The 17,754-nt window shown below is 48.9% G+C and overlaps 6 protein-coding genes across 6 annotated transcripts; 3 read left to right on the top strand and 3 right to left on the bottom strand.

Moving 5' to 3' along the window:
- Window positions 1-238: 238 nt before the first annotated feature.
- CI109_106878 (uncharacterized protein) lies at window positions 239-2,845 on the bottom strand (the record flags this gene model as incomplete). The annotated part of the gene is made up of 10 exons (XM_032002057.1): window positions 239-426; window positions 497-506; window positions 573-596; window positions 648-696; window positions 747-1,225; window positions 1,279-1,601; window positions 1,661-1,980; window positions 2,055-2,165; window positions 2,219-2,240; window positions 2,302-2,845. 10 exons carry the CDS (start codon window positions 2,843-2,845, stop codon window positions 239-241), a joined length of 2,070 nt encoding a protein of 689 aa, XP_031863614.1.
- A 1,527-nt stretch (window positions 2,846-4,372) lies between these two features.
- Window positions 4,373-8,965, top strand: CI109_106877 (uncharacterized protein; the record flags this gene model as incomplete). Its single annotated transcript, XM_032002058.1, has 15 exons — window positions 4,373-4,813; window positions 4,882-5,612; window positions 6,001-6,182; window positions 6,248-6,447; window positions 6,533-6,641; window positions 6,698-6,875; window positions 6,936-7,035; window positions 7,088-7,207; window positions 7,268-7,372; window positions 7,422-7,775; window positions 7,833-7,913; window positions 7,971-8,115; window positions 8,172-8,224; window positions 8,275-8,625; window positions 8,699-8,965. 15 exons carry the CDS (start codon window positions 4,373-4,375, stop codon window positions 8,963-8,965), a joined length of 3,417 nt encoding a protein of 1,138 aa, XP_031863615.1.
- A 395-nt stretch (window positions 8,966-9,360) lies between these two features.
- On the top strand, window positions 9,361-11,432 carry CI109_106876 (uncharacterized protein; the record flags this gene model as incomplete). The annotated part of the gene is made up of 13 exons (XM_032002059.1): window positions 9,361-9,524; window positions 9,596-9,605; window positions 9,690-9,699; window positions 9,766-9,788; window positions 9,914-9,920; window positions 10,022-10,089; window positions 10,199-10,275; window positions 10,358-10,483; window positions 10,552-10,751; window positions 10,863-10,985; window positions 11,047-11,076; window positions 11,131-11,258; window positions 11,337-11,432. 13 exons carry the CDS (start codon window positions 9,361-9,363, stop codon window positions 11,430-11,432), a joined length of 1,062 nt encoding a protein of 353 aa, XP_031863616.1.
- Window positions 11,433-11,760: 328 nt separating this feature from the next.
- Window positions 11,761-12,894, bottom strand: CI109_106875 (uncharacterized protein; the record flags this gene model as incomplete). The annotated part of the gene is made up of 6 exons (XM_032002060.1): window positions 11,761-11,865; window positions 11,928-11,999; window positions 12,100-12,192; window positions 12,285-12,412; window positions 12,510-12,711; window positions 12,856-12,894. 6 exons carry the CDS (start codon window positions 12,892-12,894, stop codon window positions 11,761-11,763), a joined length of 639 nt encoding a protein of 212 aa, XP_031863617.1.
- A 557-nt stretch (window positions 12,895-13,451) lies between these two features.
- Window positions 13,452-14,971, bottom strand: CI109_106874 (uncharacterized protein; the record flags this gene model as incomplete). Its single annotated transcript, XM_065967921.1, has 9 exons — window positions 13,452-13,734; window positions 13,818-13,975; window positions 14,039-14,109; window positions 14,166-14,277; window positions 14,339-14,397; window positions 14,476-14,547; window positions 14,697-14,718; window positions 14,772-14,854; window positions 14,923-14,971. 9 exons carry the CDS (start codon window positions 14,969-14,971, stop codon window positions 13,452-13,454), a joined length of 909 nt encoding a protein of 302 aa, XP_065823993.1.
- Window positions 14,972-15,370: 399 nt separating this feature from the next.
- CI109_106873 (uncharacterized protein) lies at window positions 15,371-17,240 on the top strand (the record flags this gene model as incomplete). Its single annotated transcript, XM_032002062.1, has 13 exons — window positions 15,371-15,400; window positions 15,481-15,579; window positions 15,656-15,779; window positions 15,875-15,885; window positions 15,937-15,976; window positions 16,038-16,139; window positions 16,208-16,287; window positions 16,343-16,395; window positions 16,453-16,462; window positions 16,530-16,539; window positions 16,605-16,726; window positions 16,787-17,035; window positions 17,103-17,240. The coding sequence occupies 13 exons, from the start codon at window positions 15,371-15,373 to the stop codon at window positions 17,238-17,240; spliced, it is 1,068 nt and encodes a 355-aa protein (XP_031863619.1).
- Between the last annotated feature and the right edge of the window lie 514 nt (window positions 17,241-17,754).

Here is a 17,754-nt window from a genome sequence, read left to right as displayed (position 1 = left end):
GGCCGCGACATGTAAGGTGGCCAAAGCCACGTGGCAAGCAACAACAAACCCTCGCACAATGATAGGAATCGCTCTTGCACATTACGAGCTGGAAGATTCGTTGTTCGTGAGAAACATGAGGAAGTCATGCATTGATTCCAAATCGTAAGAGGGGTGTGTATGGCATGAATATCGTGAAATGTCTTGATACTGATACAGTAATATAGCAACATAAAGTGGTGTAACTCTCAATCTATACTCATGCGGCGGCCAATTGCGCATGAACTGGATCTACCATGTTCCGCAGCGTATCGACCAATACTTCGGCCCCTCGTTGTATACCCCAGAACCCGACTTGTCGTATGCGTTTCGTGTTGGCCACCTCGGAAGAGACGTGATATGCAAGTGCTTCGTATATTTGGTTGGAAACGGAGGTCATGAGTCCAGCTGTAGAAACGCAGATCAGCTTCATCTTTCTTGCGCTGGAGACGATTGCCACTTGAAAAGGAGAATTTACTCTCGAAGAGCTGAGCAAGGTCAACAAAGGCGATTAGTCAGCATTCACATTGTGAGAGAGTAGAAGCAAGGCTTACAGTCCATGAGCCATCGAAATCATTCTAGTGAAATCGTCAGCTTCCAGTCCGTTTATGAGATTATGATTGACTCACCAGATCTGCGGCTACTTGACAATGAATTGGAACAAGTGTTCGGTTCGCGCTGCAAATGATATCAATACGATTTCATACTGTCCGTTCCAATTTGCTCACTTGATGAAAGCCACGATTGGCCTGATAAGAGCATTATTGGTAACACTCAAATCTGTGGTGTAGATCGGTACAGCAGCCTTGAGATCTCTGAATCTCAGGTCGATGTCCACAATGACCTGCCTTCGCTCTTCTCCTTCGTCGTCAGTCGTAACTGGACCACTGGGCGCTCTAAGTGGCGGTCTGGCGAGTCGATGCTGTCCTGGAATAAACCCGTTCGCCCTACTCTGCTCCGCTTCGGTGATACTGGCTGTGATCGCAGCGGCTGGGTCATCCGGGTGGACACCATGAGAGATGGTAACAACGTTTCGTCCGATCTCCTCGAAAATTGCTTTGATGTCAACCTGCTCGTCCGGGTGGTGGGGGAACTTGATATCCAAGACGGCATCAAGCTTGCCAGAGGTGATCCAACTCATCGGCCCCGTGTGACCTGTGGCGTACTGCATGTGGTCAATGGGCAGACCGTCGATACGGAAACGAGCCTGTAACCGACCATGATCAGTATGATTCTGAAGGTCGTAGGGCTGATGCTCACCATTCTTTTGACCAAACCGCCCTCTTCGCTTTGTTGCTTGCCGAGCTTCTGCGGCATATGTAAGCTGAACAAGCAATTGTCGAACTGCCCAGTGATGCCTTCGGCGCTCATCATATCGTAGAACAGCCATCGCTTTCGCAGTGGACCGACGGCAGCGTTGAAGATCGAGACATTATAAGGTCGCTGACCTCCAGGTTGATATATCGTCACCAGAGCGTCTTCGACGTGGAAAGACTCAAATTCAAAGTCGCCAGGCTGAGTAGCGTGTCGATAATCGACCGGTTCAAGGGGTTTGGAGCTGTCCCACCAAACAGAACGTCGATCTGCATTTGATCGAATCAGCCTATCTCGACAACCTATTGAGATGCAGGGCGAAACTCACCAACGACACCTCGAACTCCCTTGACCTTTGCGTCCTTTACCAATCCCTTTCCATCCAGCCATCTTAGGAAGCTCAGCGATACCTCAAGCTCGTCGATGTTGATGTCATACATGGTATAATTGTCTCCATCGGCTGTTGGTGAAGGAGCAAGATACGTTTCTGGGGAGAGCTGAGAGGATAAGAATGGAATAGGTGACGGTGGAGTTGCCGTCGCCGTTTTCGTTTGTTTCGCTTCAGCATCCTTCGGTCGCCGTGATACATAGACGTTCTTGAAGGTGATGAGAGAGGAACCCCATTTGGGCACAATGGCAGACTCGAAACTGCGAGACCATTGTAAGCACCACTCTCCGTCTGATACGATTCTTTTTATGATTCGAACAGAGGTATCACTCACATGACTGTGACACCAGTGTTGTATGTCATATAGTCCGAGATCCACCGAGCCACGTATTCTTGCAGTGAGAGGGAGTTGAGAGTGGCAAACACAGCGGACACGAACGTCGTTCTATGATTAATGTGTAAGCGGTCATTGAGCGGATAGGTATGTGACAGGCTTACGTTCCAAGCAGAATCCAGACAGCTGCAAGCGGAAGTTAATCAGTCACCAGTGCATACAGTATGGGAGCGATATAGTCACTCACTATTTCCCACCACGAACCAGCTTGCGAAAGCACTGAAATCGTCCGTATTAAAACGTCTCCATCCTCTAATCGTGAACCATTTCAATCGTATCCGTAACCTCTGCCACCACCCATTAGCAGCAGCCAACAGTTGCTCCTTCGATGGTCTGTGAGGTGAATTTGGAGCGATCGCCTTGGATTGCTGTATCAGTCTCTGGATGAAGGGCGCATAATCCTGTGCATGTCCAGGCTGAGTTGTGGCTGGTGGAGGCGGAGGAGGGACTAGAGGAGTGTTCGAAGACGATGATGATGGTTCAGGACAATTGGGACAAGGTTTTGTCGATGATGATGGTGGTGTAGAAGAGTTCCATCGGCGTGGGAAATGTGCTCTGTGAGCCGAAAGTACGGGTCGTGCAGGTGCTGAAGCGGACGTGGACTGTTGAGTGAAGAATTCGCGAATTGCAATGTACCTGTCGACCTTTGCAGAACGGAAACTTCGACTGGTGGTCGCAATCGGCAAGGGTCTAGAGGTGCGGAAGGTCTGCAACGATCGTGTGACCTGCATCGCGACGGAGGATGCACTTGCTGGAGGGGGTCAAGCAGTACTTGAACAGAGTAAAGTGAAGGGAGGGAGCAGCTGTTAAGGGCTACTGTTTTTGCTGTTGAGAGCAGATCGAAACAAAGGTATGAGGAGTGGAGGATGACGATGTTGAATGCGGAGATAGCATGTAATCTGAAATTCTGTCATTGCTGATTCTTTTGACGCTGATCATTTGTGTCCGGCGGCGACGTTGAGAGTGGAGGTGCCTGAGGAAGATGCTGTAATAGTGATTGATAAGGGAGTATTGTTATCCCACGTCATTGCTAGCTATCGCGACAGTCTCTTCGAGATCAAGATTAGCTTTGAGTTTGTCCTGTCTCACCTATTTCACTGCCTTCTCTTACGTCGTCCACGCCAGTGTCTGTTATGATCACTTTGGTTTGTTCTTTGTTTATGTCCCAGAAAGGGTACACATTGCTGAGCGCTGCTATTCCCACTGAACAAAAACGCGACTTCGATAAGTCAAGATGCAACGGAAACAACCCCAAACCTAGGCTGGAGAGAACTTTCACCCGGACCGGATATGTAGACCGTGTCTCGAATCAACCTGTTCTCACTCAGGTGGATCGTTATCAACACCTTCGCTCCAACGGCTGGCCTTATCAGCGGACTTGAAACAGTCCCCAATCCTGAATAGCTCCAACAAGGATCTTTCTGCGATAGTACTGATGTATTCTCTGATATGTTGTCTCCATCTAGGCGGATTCAGGCGATTCGGTATTTCTGTTCTGTGGCAAGAACATCTCGACCGGCGGAATTATGCAAAAAAGGAGAGAGTAGTGGGGCAGCTGCCCCGGCATTCGACTCCTAGTCATCGTTGCTGAAGAAGAACTTAGAACCAGAGCCCGTCCGGAGAGAATTGTCACCCGAACCGGGTATGTGGACCCAGTCTCCGTCGACCTGTTCTCACCCAGGCGGATTTCATAGACTGAAGGTCGCTCCAACGGCTGGCCTCATTAGCGGGGTAGGGCACAGTAATGTTCCTCGACAGCTCCAACAGAGAGCCGTCCGCATTATTGCTTACATTCTTCCAGCTATGCTGTTTCCATGTAGGCGGATTTGGGCGATTCGGAAATGTGTTTTTGTGGCTAACCTTGTCTGATGGGCAGCTTACGTAGCATATATCGCGAGCCAAGGTGTATTTGATGGCCTCTTGAGCTTCTCGGCTTCGCGGTATACTAATCCCATGCTAACCTTATCAATCTTAACAAGGTTAACACGACTCGAATGACGAGTCAGCTGACAGTAGGAAGTAGTAGAATATCAATCAACGTAAATCGGTGAACGATGCCGCACTTTCGCATGGAAACAGTACATCTGAAATAGTTCAACATTTGGTATATTTGTTCGTTTCGTCTACCTTCGCCATTGTGTCCGGATCTTTTTACTTGTCACTTCCTGTACCATTCTCTGTCCGTTTCCATCGCGACCACCCTGCATTTGTCGATTTCGCTCTACTTTCAAAACCCGGTACCATATTCATATCACAAAATGTCCAGTGATCCTTACCTCGATCCTTTGCGGTCCCTCGACTATCGTTCAGCCTCACAAATCATCTCCACACATCCAACCACTGAGACTGTTGCTAATCTCAGTCGCATCAATTATCCACACATCTACCGATTGATCTGCGAGAAAGCCGACGATACAGCCATATTGCGAGAAATGGGTTTGGATGAAAGTCTTTCGACCGATTTTATTCCTGTCAACGTGCTCAATGGGTGCAAGGTCTTCATTCTGATGCCCCAGGTCTTTCGTCCTCACTGGGTCCGCCTCGATGCAAACCATTGTAGAGTCGAGGAGGTGGAACTTGTCCCTGGTCAACGCTTGACGGTGGTCCAGAGCCGTCACAGAACCGCGGAATACTTTCGTGGTATCATCGAGATTTGTTGGCGGCTTAAATGCCTCCATCTTCTTATTCTTCACGTCAGGGTGAGTTTGGATCATGAGAATTGCTTATCCACTGTGACACTGACATACTTGTCGTCTGTCTTTTCAAGCGTATTGGAGGTACGATCGACTTCATCTGCGAAGGTCAGCCTATACCCTCATCGTTAATCGTGGATGGAGCTACGCTCGTCAGTCTTCCCTATGTCACCTCGAACTTTCTATCCCGGCTCAACAGCTTCTACATCGAAAGCGTAGAGTCTTTCATCTACCGAACGGAAGATGTGCGATTGATGAAGATGGAAAGGCCTCAAGATGAACAAGAAACTTTCGAGACCTTAGCGGAACGGATCGAGGAAGCGTTCGCACAGGGTTCGGGTTCCGGTAGCCAGCTCTCAGGTCCTCCGACACCGAGACCTCCTGCCCTGTGGTCGGAGTCAAGCTTCGTTAGACGAACCCCAACTCCAAAAACACCTTCATCCTCTGCGGCGGAACTGGAATTTGATACATCGGGTGGTGATGTGTCTGCCTATCTTAATTCGGTTGTCACCAATTCGGTCAGCAGATCCAGAGCGAGTCAGCATCAACCAGTCATTGCGATCTCTCCAGATCGAAGGATTCTCATAGATGGTCAGGACTATCTGTCTATCCTGGCGTGGGCGGCAACGGTGCACGGCGAGCACACCGATCGTCACGATTACTCTTCGTCATTGAGTGAGCCCAGCGCAGCCCAAGGAGACGATGAAAGTGCGTACAATGCCGATGAATCGTCAGTTTCAGACGACACATATTTCACTGCCCGGTCAGAAGAAGCTCAACAAATCCAAAATCTTCAGAGTATCCGGTAAGTGTCGATACATCGCAATGTAAGAGATATGGCTGACTTTGAGGCATCTTGCACCCTGTATTCGTAGAAGATCGGAGTCGGTGTCATCAAGTCAAACACGTAGAAGGGTGAAGGTGGGATAAGCTTGAACGATCACAGGATCCGAGACATGTGCATGTGTGGATGGTTATGGATATTTGAGCGTCTCATGTCAAAGACTAATACAGTTGTAGCAGACGGTTACTTAGGTGGACGTTGTATCTTGGCCTAGGCACGTATGTAGAAACCACCACGTGGCATAACTAGCACTTCAGCTTGCTTTCGTCTATCTGTTCAAAGTCTATTGTTGCATTCATCCTCATCAATGTCTACATCACACGTCTGACGTCCCCGGCTGCCAATACAGCGTTCCAAACTCTTTCGACGCGATGAGCGGCGCGTCGTCAGCTCAAGCTTCTTCCTCCTCTTCCCCTTCCTCTCAATCCAAGCTCGTCTACATCCGAGATACACCATACGATGCTCAACCTCAACCTGTTTTCAACTACCATTCTTTGGAAGGACAAGACCCATCAATTTGCATAGACAATGGTGAGCGGAAGCTCCACTCTGGTTTCTTGCAAGCACCAGCTGACTGCCTATATTCGCTATTCCAGGTGCCCATTCATGGCGAGCTGGGTTCTCATCCATGTCTGCACCATACATCGATCGCACAAACCTCATTGCGAGATATAAAGATCGAAAACACGGAAAGAACGTCCTACTGTTTGGACAGGATGTAGAAGCGGACTCGAATTCGAGGTCCAATGCAAGGACGATGTTTGATGGTGATTTGTTGACTCAAGCGGATCTGCTAGTACGTTCTACTTCTGCTCTCCAGCTGTCACGTCCCCATTTGAGCTTGGTGCTAGAAGGGAAGCTAATGACGTCTTGGACGATAGGAAAATGCACTAGACTATACGTTCTGCAAGCTGGGCATTGATACACCCAAGATAGAAACACCTATCGTCATGACAGAACGGCTAGCCAATCCGCTCTTTAGTCGAGCACGTAAGTGACAAGGGCCAGCTGAATATCTCGTCAGTAGCTGACCTGATCTGTTGCAGTGACTTCTGAACTTCTATTCGAGCTGTACAATGCCCCTGCAGTGACATACGGCGTCGATTCCCTCTTTGCATTCTCGCGACAACGGCACGACGATGGTCTGGCGATAAGCCTAGGTCACCAAAGTAGTACGGTGATACCTATACTTGGCGGGAAATCAATAATAAGTCGAGCGAAACGGTGAGCTTCTCTGCAGCCCAGTTCGTAGGCCGTCCTAGCTGACATTGTGTTTGCGTACAGAATACCATGGGGTGGTGCACATGCATCTGAGCTCATGCTTAAGCTTGCTCAACTCAAATATCCTTCGTTCCCGCTCAAAGTCACGGCTGCACAAGCTTCGGTGAGCTGTCTTCTATTCAGCAACATTTTGCTCTGCTGACTTGACCTTGCAGTTCATGTATCGCGAGACAACCTATTTTGCAACGGATTATGATGAGGAGTTACGTAGTATGGCGGACCCAGACAAGTTGTCTGCTGCAACGAAAATCGTGCAGTTCCCCTTTACGAAACCAGTAAGCTGACATCCGTCCTTGACCATTGATCAAGAGGGCTAATGTTTGATGCGAACGTAGGAAGTCTCCGAGAAGTCAGAGGCGGAACTTGCTGCTGCGCTGGAGAGGAGGAAGGAGAATGGAAGAAGACTTCAGGAGATGCAGGCCAAGCAGAGGGCCGAAAAGGTAAGCTTGACAATAAGTACCGTGAACACTAGCTGACGACATTCCACAGCTTGCCGCCAAAATGGCTGAATTGGAAGAATATAGACTGCTTATGTCAGAGCGACCGACGATGAAGAAGGCAGAATTCATCTCTAGGCTGGTCGAGACTACTCCGTTCGAAACCGAGGCTGAGCTGGATTCATGGATCAAACGTACCGAGATTGAGATCAGGAAGAAACAACGGAAAGATTTGGGGATGGAGGAGGAACCGGAAGAAGAACCGACGTTCCCCTTGGTCGATCGACCGGATTCAGAGTTGACAGAAGATGAGATCAAGGAGAAGAGACGACAGAGATTGATGAAAGCTGGTTGGGAGGCGAGAGTGAAGTTGAGAGAAGAGAAAAGAAGAGAAAAGGAGAGAGTGGTATGTGACATGATGTCAGAGTCCGCGTGAGGGATTGTGCTAACTCGCTTCGTGCAGGAAGAGGAGAAGAGAAAAGAGGCAGAGGAGCGACAGACGAATCTGTTCGGCTGGTCATCAAAGCTCAAGGACGAGCAAGAGGTAGGTCGTTGTCACACTTGAGCTCAGATATCTGGTGCTGATGTAGATGTCTTGTAGGCGGTTATGACTCGTATCCAGGAGAGGAAGAAGAAGCGCGCCCAGTTGGGAGACCGAAAGTCTGCTGCATCGCAGAGCAGGATGAAGTCTATCGCCAACCTTGCGGCCGAGGAGAAAACCACGAAGAAGCGAAAGAAGGGCGAAGGTGCGTGACTTGCACGCAGTCGAGCTTTAGCGGCTTGAGCTGACCATAGTGTGCAGATGACGATGGCTTTGGACAAAACGATTCAGATTGGGCAGTATATCGTGAAATAGTGAGTATGCTAAGAGTACATCGTCACGACATAAGCTGATGCGAGTTCAGGGTGGTGACGATGATTCCGATGCCGAGGAAGACGACCAAGCGTTACTCGATTCCATTGAAATTCGACTGCTGCAATACGACCCCGCATTCACAGAAGAACAAACGATGATCGGTCGTGCCGAAGCCAAGAACAAGTTGATCAACGCCTTTGTCCGGGGTGGATCAGAAGGGAAGTTCGATCCAGAGGATGTGGAGCAGAGTCATCAGCTGCATCTCAATGTCGAGAGGATCAGAGTGCCAGAGACTTGGTTCCAGCCATCCATGTTTGGAGTGGACAGTGCTGGTGTGGGAGAGATCGCAGGATGGGTGTTGAATGGGTTCGAGGAAGAGGAAAGGAGACGGTTAATGCAGGTGAGTGGTTGGTTCCAGCTTCCGAAAGCTGTTCCTGGTTAGGTGAGTGAAGCTGATACGTTTCCACCACTAGTGCATCTTCGTCACAGGCGGAGCAGCCAACATCCCCAACCTCATCCCGAAGTTGCGCAATGTACTTACTCCAATTCTACCCTTCCGGGCGCCGCTCAAGATTGTGTCTTCGCTAGATGGTGGAGATCCGAGACTCGAAGCGTGGAGAGGTATGGCGGAGTGGAGTGTAACGGAGGAAGCGAAGGCTGCGAGAGTGACGAGGCAGGAGTATGATGAATTTGGCGGGGAGTGGTTGAAAGAGCATAAATGGGGGAATGTCCCTCCGTGATGTGGTGTACATGTAATGCATGTATCATGTATGAACGAACGACTTGCATGTAGTGCTCGCTTCTGTGAGAGCCCGGTTGTGGATGATACAAAGCCTCATGCGCGATCCAGTCAGTCGGTCTATGCATGATGCAAGATCATATGTTACGTTGGCCCTCGGGGTTGTGATAAGGGTGCGTGGAAATGGGATTCCGATAGGAGAAAAGCCGCCGAACTCGATCGGTCGATTAGTAACTGGACCACCTCCACTCGCGAAAACATAAAGTAGCTTGTCCTTCTTTTGTATCTCTATTCGCGCTTCTGCTTCTGTCTACCTCATCGATTCAATTCGGATCCCACTTCGTACGGCGTTGCGCTTTGTCAAGCTCACGAGGACTGGTCATGGCAAAGAGCGAGATGACCACGACTCGCCATAGAAATAGACCTGAAGAATTGTCAGATCCCGATATCCTATCTGATCTGCCATATGACGACAAGGTCTCCGGAGGAGCTGGAGGCAGTAGTAATGGGGAGAAGAAGCATTCACCGTTTATAGGATTTGCAGCTGGTATATGTTCTGGGTGAGTTGTGGTCAATCTCGCTGTTCGCGGTGAGGAAGAGACTGCTGATAAGTATGAATGTCTCTGGATAGGTGGACGAAGGTATGTCGCTTCGCTTGACTTACCATCATTGGAGACAAGGGAAATAGATTGACCCGGCTGACCTCACCCATCATCGTTATACAGCTAGTAGTCGGTAAGTGGGACTCATCCACTGGCTGATCTAAACCCACGGCATGAGCTGAATGGCATTGTGGTGTAGGTCATCCCTTCGATACCATAAAGGTGAGTACAGGACGACGCAATCCAGCTATAACATACATGTCACCATAACCCCAACGGCTACCAATACTCTCCTGAGACTCTTTCTATCTCTGATTATGCTGCTGTCTCACGCTCAAATCCCACAGACACGATGTGAGTTCCTCCTTAACAATATGACGACGACCATATGATCGACAACCTCGACAAATGGCTGTATAGCACACAGAAGCTGACGCATTCTGCGTCCTGCACAGTACAATGTATGCCGCCAGGGACATTCAATGGCGCTTGGGACTGTTTCACGAGAACGATAAGCAAGGAGGTACGTGCACAGTCCCCTTCACCTGATTCCGACACCTCCTGTTCCATCTGCTCGTTCTCTCCTCGGGAAGTCTTCGCTTACCGCTAAGCTAATATCCCTCTTCTTGTAGGGAGCACGGGCGCTCTACAAAGGCGCCAGTGTGCCTGCCGTATCTTGGGGTATCACAGACTCGATTTTGATGGGGAGGTAAGTCACACCATCTCCCCAATCTTGACTTCTGGTCCATGCGACAGGTGCCCTCAAGCTGATATGTTGCCTGACTACTCAGCTTGCACAACTACCGGGCGCTGTTATTGCGGCACGGTTTCGCGGAGAAAGCACAGGGCAGCGGGGATGCTCCGCGACTATCAGTCTTGGGACATAGTGTAGGAGGTGCTTTTGCAGGTTGGACAAAGTGAGTCTCAACTCGTATGAGCAATTCTCCATCAAAATGGTCGGAGCTAAATCATATGTGCTCTGCAGCGCAACGATAGCCCACCCTACCGAATTGATCAAATGCAAACTCCAACTACAACTCGCTCAACCCGATCATATCCCCAAACAGTTCTCAGGACCGATCGACGTCGTCCGTCAGACTGTGGCGCAGTATGGCCCAACGGGGATGTTCAGAGGTTTAGGAGCAAGTTTCATCTATAGGAGTTGTTTCGCGGCGATGTTTGGAGGTGAGTTCTGTGCCCTGTCGGGAGATACCTCATCCATACTATTCTGAGGGCTGGGCTCGTGGAGGAGTCGGTCAAGGAGATGTCGGACTGATCTTGCATGTCGGCGTACAGGTTTCGAGATATTCAATCGGTTGTTCAAGTCATGGGACGGAACGAGTTGGGAGATGTCCACTGGAGCTGCCAACTTTTTGGCGGGTGGAATGGCATCAAACATGTACTGGTTCACAGCCTTGCGTGAGTGATATCGTGCGGTGGCATCAGCCACGGTACTGACCTCCAATTGGATGAAACACAGCCCTAGATCAAGTCAAGAACCGAATAATGGGTATGTAGCAACCTCTCATCTTCACCCGAATCATACCACTGACATTCTCCGCAGTTGACTCTATAAAGACCCCACGGTACAAAGGTGTCTTCGATGCTTATCGTCAGACATGGACCGAGACATATAATCCTACTAAGGGATTTACGTGGAACAGTGTAGCCAGAATACGAAACTTTTACAGGGTGAGTCCACCACTGCGCGGTGGGAGATGCGCTGTTGTGAATCACGAAGTGCTGCAGCTGATGTCTATGTGGATTTAGGGATTCGTACCTGTTGTGCTGAGAGCGTTCCCGACCAACGCGGCCGCCTTGGCCGTATGGGAAGCTGTCATGCGGTATTCTACCAGAGATCACTGATAAGTCAAGGCGTAGTCAGGTTGTTCTCAGAAAGTAAAGGAGGAGATTCGGTCATTGGTGTTTTGGAGGAATGTAGGGCGCGGGGCTAATTGCACTGTATCGATAGATTTAGATCAAAAATTAGATTAGTTACACACATTACTCATGCATACTCGACTCTTGGCTCGTTGCGCATCAGATAAGAGTGTATTCCGATTATATTTGTGGATACCGTGATATGATTTTGTGACGACGTGCATCAACCTTCTTCTCATCTACTGTACTTCTATTTACAAATTACGACCTCGTCGCCCCGTTTGATCTACGCCTCGTCAAGGCTGCCAGGGGTCTACTCGATAAAGACCTTGACTCGGTCTTCGATAGGGCTGAAGACCTTGTCGGCACCTCGACCAGGAGGACCGGAGGGGATACCGAAGGGGATCAAAGCGGAGGACTGTGGGCGGGGCGGGCAAGTTAGCACTGGACATTGAAGCTGGTTGGACGGGGAGGACTTACGATCCAAGTAGGAGGAAGGTCGAGCAACGTGGTGATAGCAGCTTGGATTTCGGGAGAAACCTGAGTATGGTGCTACGATAACAAACAAACAATCGCAAAACATCAGTATCTCCTTGACCCCGACAGAACATAGATCGTTGTAGTGAAGTTGGTATATTGAACCTGTACTTACTTGAAGACTTGCACCGTGACCTTCCAACTCGAGAGCTGTCCAAATGATATGTTGAGCGATACCAGCCGAGTTTTGAGACCAGATAGGGAATTTCTACGTAACCAGATGACTGACATTAGCGAGACAAAACCGTACAAGGGGGATATGATACGGATGTTTCGTAGGATGGATGGATGAGAACTTACCAAGGCTAAAGGAGGGATTTTGGCTGCGAAACCGTTGATGACGGTCTCATCTTCGAAGAGAAGAACGGTACCGTAACCTGCTTTGAACTCGGTTGCAATCTTCTTTGTCGCGGCTTCTTCTGCCTCCTCTGGAGCGGAGAAACGTGTAAGGTCAGTCCTGTCTTCCTCCACGTGCGAGTCGCATAGCACTACAGTGGAGTGCAGCGTGCTGCAACCGGAACTCACTGTTACCACCAAGAGTCTTGAGATAATGTTCGGTGATAGTCTCCCAAACCTTGATATGATGAGCTCCAGTCACCAAGACAGCTCGAGTTTGTTGACCGTTAAAAGCGGTAGGTGCGTGTTTGATGGCTTTCTCAACGAGTGATTGGAGTTGTTCGTTGGTCAAAGTTGATTTGTTGGTTAGATTGTAGTAACTTCGTCGGTTCTGGTGGGGGGGTGTATCAGCTTTGGAGTCTTTGTCTAGTCTAGTGAGGGGTAGATAGTTGTTGGAGACTGAGGATAGGGCTAGGGGTTGAAGACTTGAAAGGAGGCCGGTGTGATGTCAAAATACGGTATCGCTCAGACCCACCTCGACAGCGTCGAAAAAGGCAGCGCTCTTTGCAGACATTTTGGTGTTGATATATCGTTCGTTTATGAAGTTGAAAGATAGAAAGAAGAGAAGAGAAAGCAAGAATGTCCTGATGGTTATTATACTCATTCAGTTGAGGAAGAGGGGCTGGGGGGGGGGTGTCAGTCAATGCTCTGTGAGGCCGAAGAAGCCAGATATAGACATTGCATCTGCACAGTAAGCTTTCCCTTCTGCTAAGTTACTGCATTTCCTTTCGGTTGAGACCGACAATGCTACGAGTAGCTTATTGATAATGTAATCGCGCCATAACGAGTGATCGGTAATCGGTCTATTATTAACAATCTTTCCGGCGGAATCAAACCATGATCCCTAATCATCATCACTAATCACCGTAGCGCTGAGCGGAGGGTAATGACCGAGGTTGCTATCATTCAAGTTGACTTCTGAATCTCGTCTCGCCGAGATGGAACGCTTACGTGTGGGAATGTGTAGGCACTCTCACATGTGACAGACTGATATCGTACCTTGGTATAATACATACATACATGCTTGATGACCACAACCTCTACCCTGATCCGACCTCTTTGTAAGACTACCTACGCCTTCTTCACTTTCTTCTTCTTTCCGTCGGCAGGCGAAGCCGATGCACTCGTACCCTCAGCAGTGTTCGACCTCTTTACACCTCCCGTACTATTGCTGACCTTCTGCACTTGACTTGGCTTACTCATCGCTCCACCTCTCTTGATAGCTGTCGGCGGCCGGCAGAATTCCCCTTGTTCAACTTCCTTTGCCTTGTCATTGTCGAGATCGATACCTTGATCTTCTTCGAACACCGGGGTGCTTTGTATTTGACCTCCGTCGGCCATCAGACCAATCAATCTGAGAATCGTGAATGAGTCAGCATTAACCATCAAGACTTTACCTAGCCATAAGGCGTGAGCATCGGGCCATACTGAACTCACTCTTTGTACACTTTCCTCCTATCAACCCATTCCTTCCGCCACTTGTTGAACTCAGCGTCGATCTTTTTGGTGTCCTCAGCCGAAAGAGGCGTAATGTTTGACTGTCCACCGCTTGCGTCACCACGAAATGGGAGAAGCGCTGAGAGAGTGACCTCGTTCTACGTGCGGTGATGCAGTCAGTGCATAGCTAACCTAAACAATAACACGAATGGAACACTCACATCGTTCTTGACCCGTTCAATCTCCTTTCCGAGCTCCTTCGTCTTCGGCAATGACTCGGCAGTGGCAAGCTCTGGTTTTGAAGTCAGCTGTGTGGTCATCCCGCCAATCGCTACTTGCCTTACTCACCAGTCTGGAGTGTCTTCAGTTCCTTTCGTTTCTCCTCGAGCTCTCTTTGCGTCTCTTTTATCTCGGCATTAAGGCTCGTCATTTCCTCCGGATCGAGAACCTCGAGAAGTGTCTTCAGACTTAGTCATCAGCTTAGGTAGAGGACAGCGCCGGACCAAAATTCCGGTGCGGACCTGATTGTAGAGGTAAATCAATTGCTTGCCATACGGCTTGACGAGAAGTTGACCCTTTTCTGCAGTATGAAGAATATCATCAGTGGTCACTTTCTACGGGAAGCTTATATCGGTGAGGTAGAATGTAGTCAACTTACCGGCCAAGGTGGCAAGAACCTTGACAGCCTCCGTCTTGGGTACCTTGTTCTTGAGATTGGCCACAACATCGGCTATGGAGGTACGGAGGGTTAAAAAAACTTTTCTCTTCATAGTGGAAGACCTTAGGTGTATGAGATTGGGGCTTTCAATAATGGTGAGAAGGAAGGCGACCCGTGTATGCGCAGGGGGGAAGGAAGGCGAGATAAGCCCGTGCACTGACCGCTAGCATATGGACGGTTGATCTAAATGCAGATCAGCATTCATGTTTTAAACCTCTCGCGAATGCTTGACATACCTCTTTCATGTAGTTGAGTACCATCTGAACATCCGACGTGAGTGATACTGATGCTACCAGATTGACGGGACTCACTTCTTCCGCTATACACCGTACCAGTCAGCTAGAGTTCTGTTGGGGTGAAATCTCCACGGATGACAAAGCGGCTCACCCTCATTGCCCTTGATTGGCTTCTCTTTTGCTTCTTTCTTTGGTGGCATGGTTGTCTGTCCAGTACTTGGATGTTGTGTAGTGGTAGATAGTGAACATGTAAGAGGAGAAGAGGAAGAAGTGATGGTCCGCTTAAGTGGAGGTCAGTCGCGTCAACCCTGGTTCCTAATGTCTAAACCACGTGAGCCTAACAAAGTCCGGAAGAGGGTGAGGCTGATATCTTCCAGGTCAAAAAGAGGGAGATTGAAATGTTCGCCGCTCAAAAGCATCAAAGTGACGGACCAGACTACCACTCACTGAGCTATATACACCTTCGACTCTGAACAACTGAAGAAGCTCTAGAGCGTACATCACATCGGACCATTGGAGCACGACAAAACCTTTGGCGTATAGCGAGCTAGGAAGACCTACTACTACTCACCCGAAAACGCAGAGAGCAACCGCCCAATATGCCGCCCAAAGCACCCAAAGATGACAAGGTGAGTTTCATCCTTTCTCTCCCTTTGCTCGAAGCTCCCAGTTATGGACGTAGCTGACCATCATGTGTGCACTCTTATAGACCTTTGGTATGAAGAACAAGAACAAATCTTCCAAAGTTCAAAAACACATTGCAACAGTTCAGAAACAACAAGCCGATGCTGGTAAATCAAAGCAAGATGTGAGTGAACATCTCCTTTATCGTATCCTGTGCGAGGTCGAGGTTGAGCTAAGCTGATTGGTTTGGACTTTGACAGAAACAAAAAGAGGCTGAGAAAGCTAAGAAGTTGGAAGAGAAAGCGAGGGTAGAAGCGAAGAAGAGAATGGAAGCAGAGCTGTTTGGTAAACCGGCACAAATCCAGAAAGTGCCCTTTGGAACAGGTACGTTGGGTCACGGACGAGCTCGGCTCGCTGTGCTTCTTTCTCCTGCGCCGAGAACTCCAGTGGACAATGCTGATGATGGGACATTCGAACAGATCCAAAGACTGTAAGCTGGCATCTTCTCAGAATTTGACAAGCAGCTGACAACGTCCAACAGGTCTTGTGCGCATACTTCAAAGCGGGACATTGCGAGAAAGGTAAGCTAAGCAATAGAATTCAGCACCTACGAGAGTTATATTTGACACACTTCAACCATAGGTAACAAATGTAAATTCTCGCATGATCGTAATGTGGAGCGAAAAGTCGAGAAACTCAACATCTACGAGGACACGAGAGATAAGGAGACGGACAAGAAAACAGGTGAGTGAAGAGAGTTGTCGAGAAGACTGCAGAGATGCATACTGATCTGATCGTGCTCTTCACTGTAGATCTCATGGAGAACTGGGACGAGGAGAAACTTCGTGATGTCGTTGGCCAAAATGAGAAGAAGCAGACCAATGCTACAGATGTGAGTTGGGCTGATCATTATGAACACACCTCTTGTGAAGCTGATCTTATGGCAGATCGTGTGTAAATACTTCATCGAGGCTATTGAGAACAAGAAGTATGGATGGTTGTGAGTTGATCGATAGCTGGTGCTGGTGTAACCTTACTGACGATGATGTTTTTGCAGCTGGGAATGTGTAGGTCATGCTAACAGTCATGCAAAGTGGATCAAACGCTGACATTATTTCGTTCGCATCGACATAGCCAAATGGAGGTGAGCTTACTTGCCGTTGGGAATTTAACCGGAGCACAAAGCTGACGATTTGACTTTCATTTTAGGAAACAAATGCATGTACCGACACGCATTACCACCTGGATTCGTTTTGAAGGCGGACAAGAAGAAGGCCGAGGATGCTGCGAAGAAGGAGCAAATATCTCTTGAGGACTTCTTAGAAGTCGAGGTGGGTCACTCCACCCATTTCAAACTGATTTAGCTCAAGCTGATTTATTCTCCATTACAGCGACACAAGCTCAAGGCTCCGCTCACACCTGTTACTCCGGAGAGTTTCTCCATTTGGAAGAAGACACGAGTGGAGAAGAAACAGGCCGAACACGAAGCGTTGGAGAAGGCGAAGATTGCCCAACGAGCTGCGGGCAAGATGACAGGTATGACAGGAAAGGATATGTTCGACTTTGGAGGAGAATTGTATGCCGATGACGAGGATGGAGATGATGAGGACTGGGATATCTCGAGAATGTTGGCTACATATGTGAGTGACTAAGTGTCTGCGCGGTGTATGAGAATTTGATGGCTGATTGTATGTTGCGCCATTGTAGAGAGAGGAAGAGGAGAGACAAGCAGAGTTGGACAGACAGGCGAATGAGGAGACAGACGGTATCGAACGAGTGGATGAGGTTACGAACGAAAATAGTGTTGAGGAGGTCACGAATGGTGTCGAAGAGGTCACGGTGTGAGCAAGGGTGGAGGTGGAGCAGCATTGGGTGGAACGGATGTGGAAGGACGGGATATGGAGTGCATTGCATAGGTGTAGCTAAGCTGGAATAGCGAGATGAGCATATAAGACTCGTCTTGCCTTCAATCATGTATATCTACCTCAATCTATTTTATCGGATGGATGATTGACATGCGCCACTGAGGGATGATGATCAGCGTCATTACGTCGTTCCTGTTGAATATTGGTCCAAACCGGTCATCTCCATCTCCACCTCCCATCACCGTCATCTAATTACGTCTCAGTCTTGACTTTTGGGTTTGAATGTCAACAGTCTGCAACAATAAATACATACCTGTCACCCACGCTCAATCACGATTACGCATCAATATATAAACAGAATATAATAGAGGCGAAGAAGGATTAGAGAGCAGACCGGACACATCCCTTACATCCACTTGTAATCACGACGCAACGCCTCTGCACGGCCATCATCATCCCCACTCTGTCACCGCACTGCTCGTTTACACTAGCAC

The sequence above is a fragment of the Kwoniella shandongensis genome, chromosome 13, assembly GCF_008629635.2.
Source record: "Kwoniella shandongensis chromosome 13, complete sequence".
Classification (NCBI taxonomy): Eukaryota; Fungi; Basidiomycota; class Tremellomycetes; order Tremellales; family Cryptococcaceae; genus Kwoniella; species Kwoniella shandongensis.
This window is presented reverse-complemented; position numbering and strand designations above follow the sequence as displayed.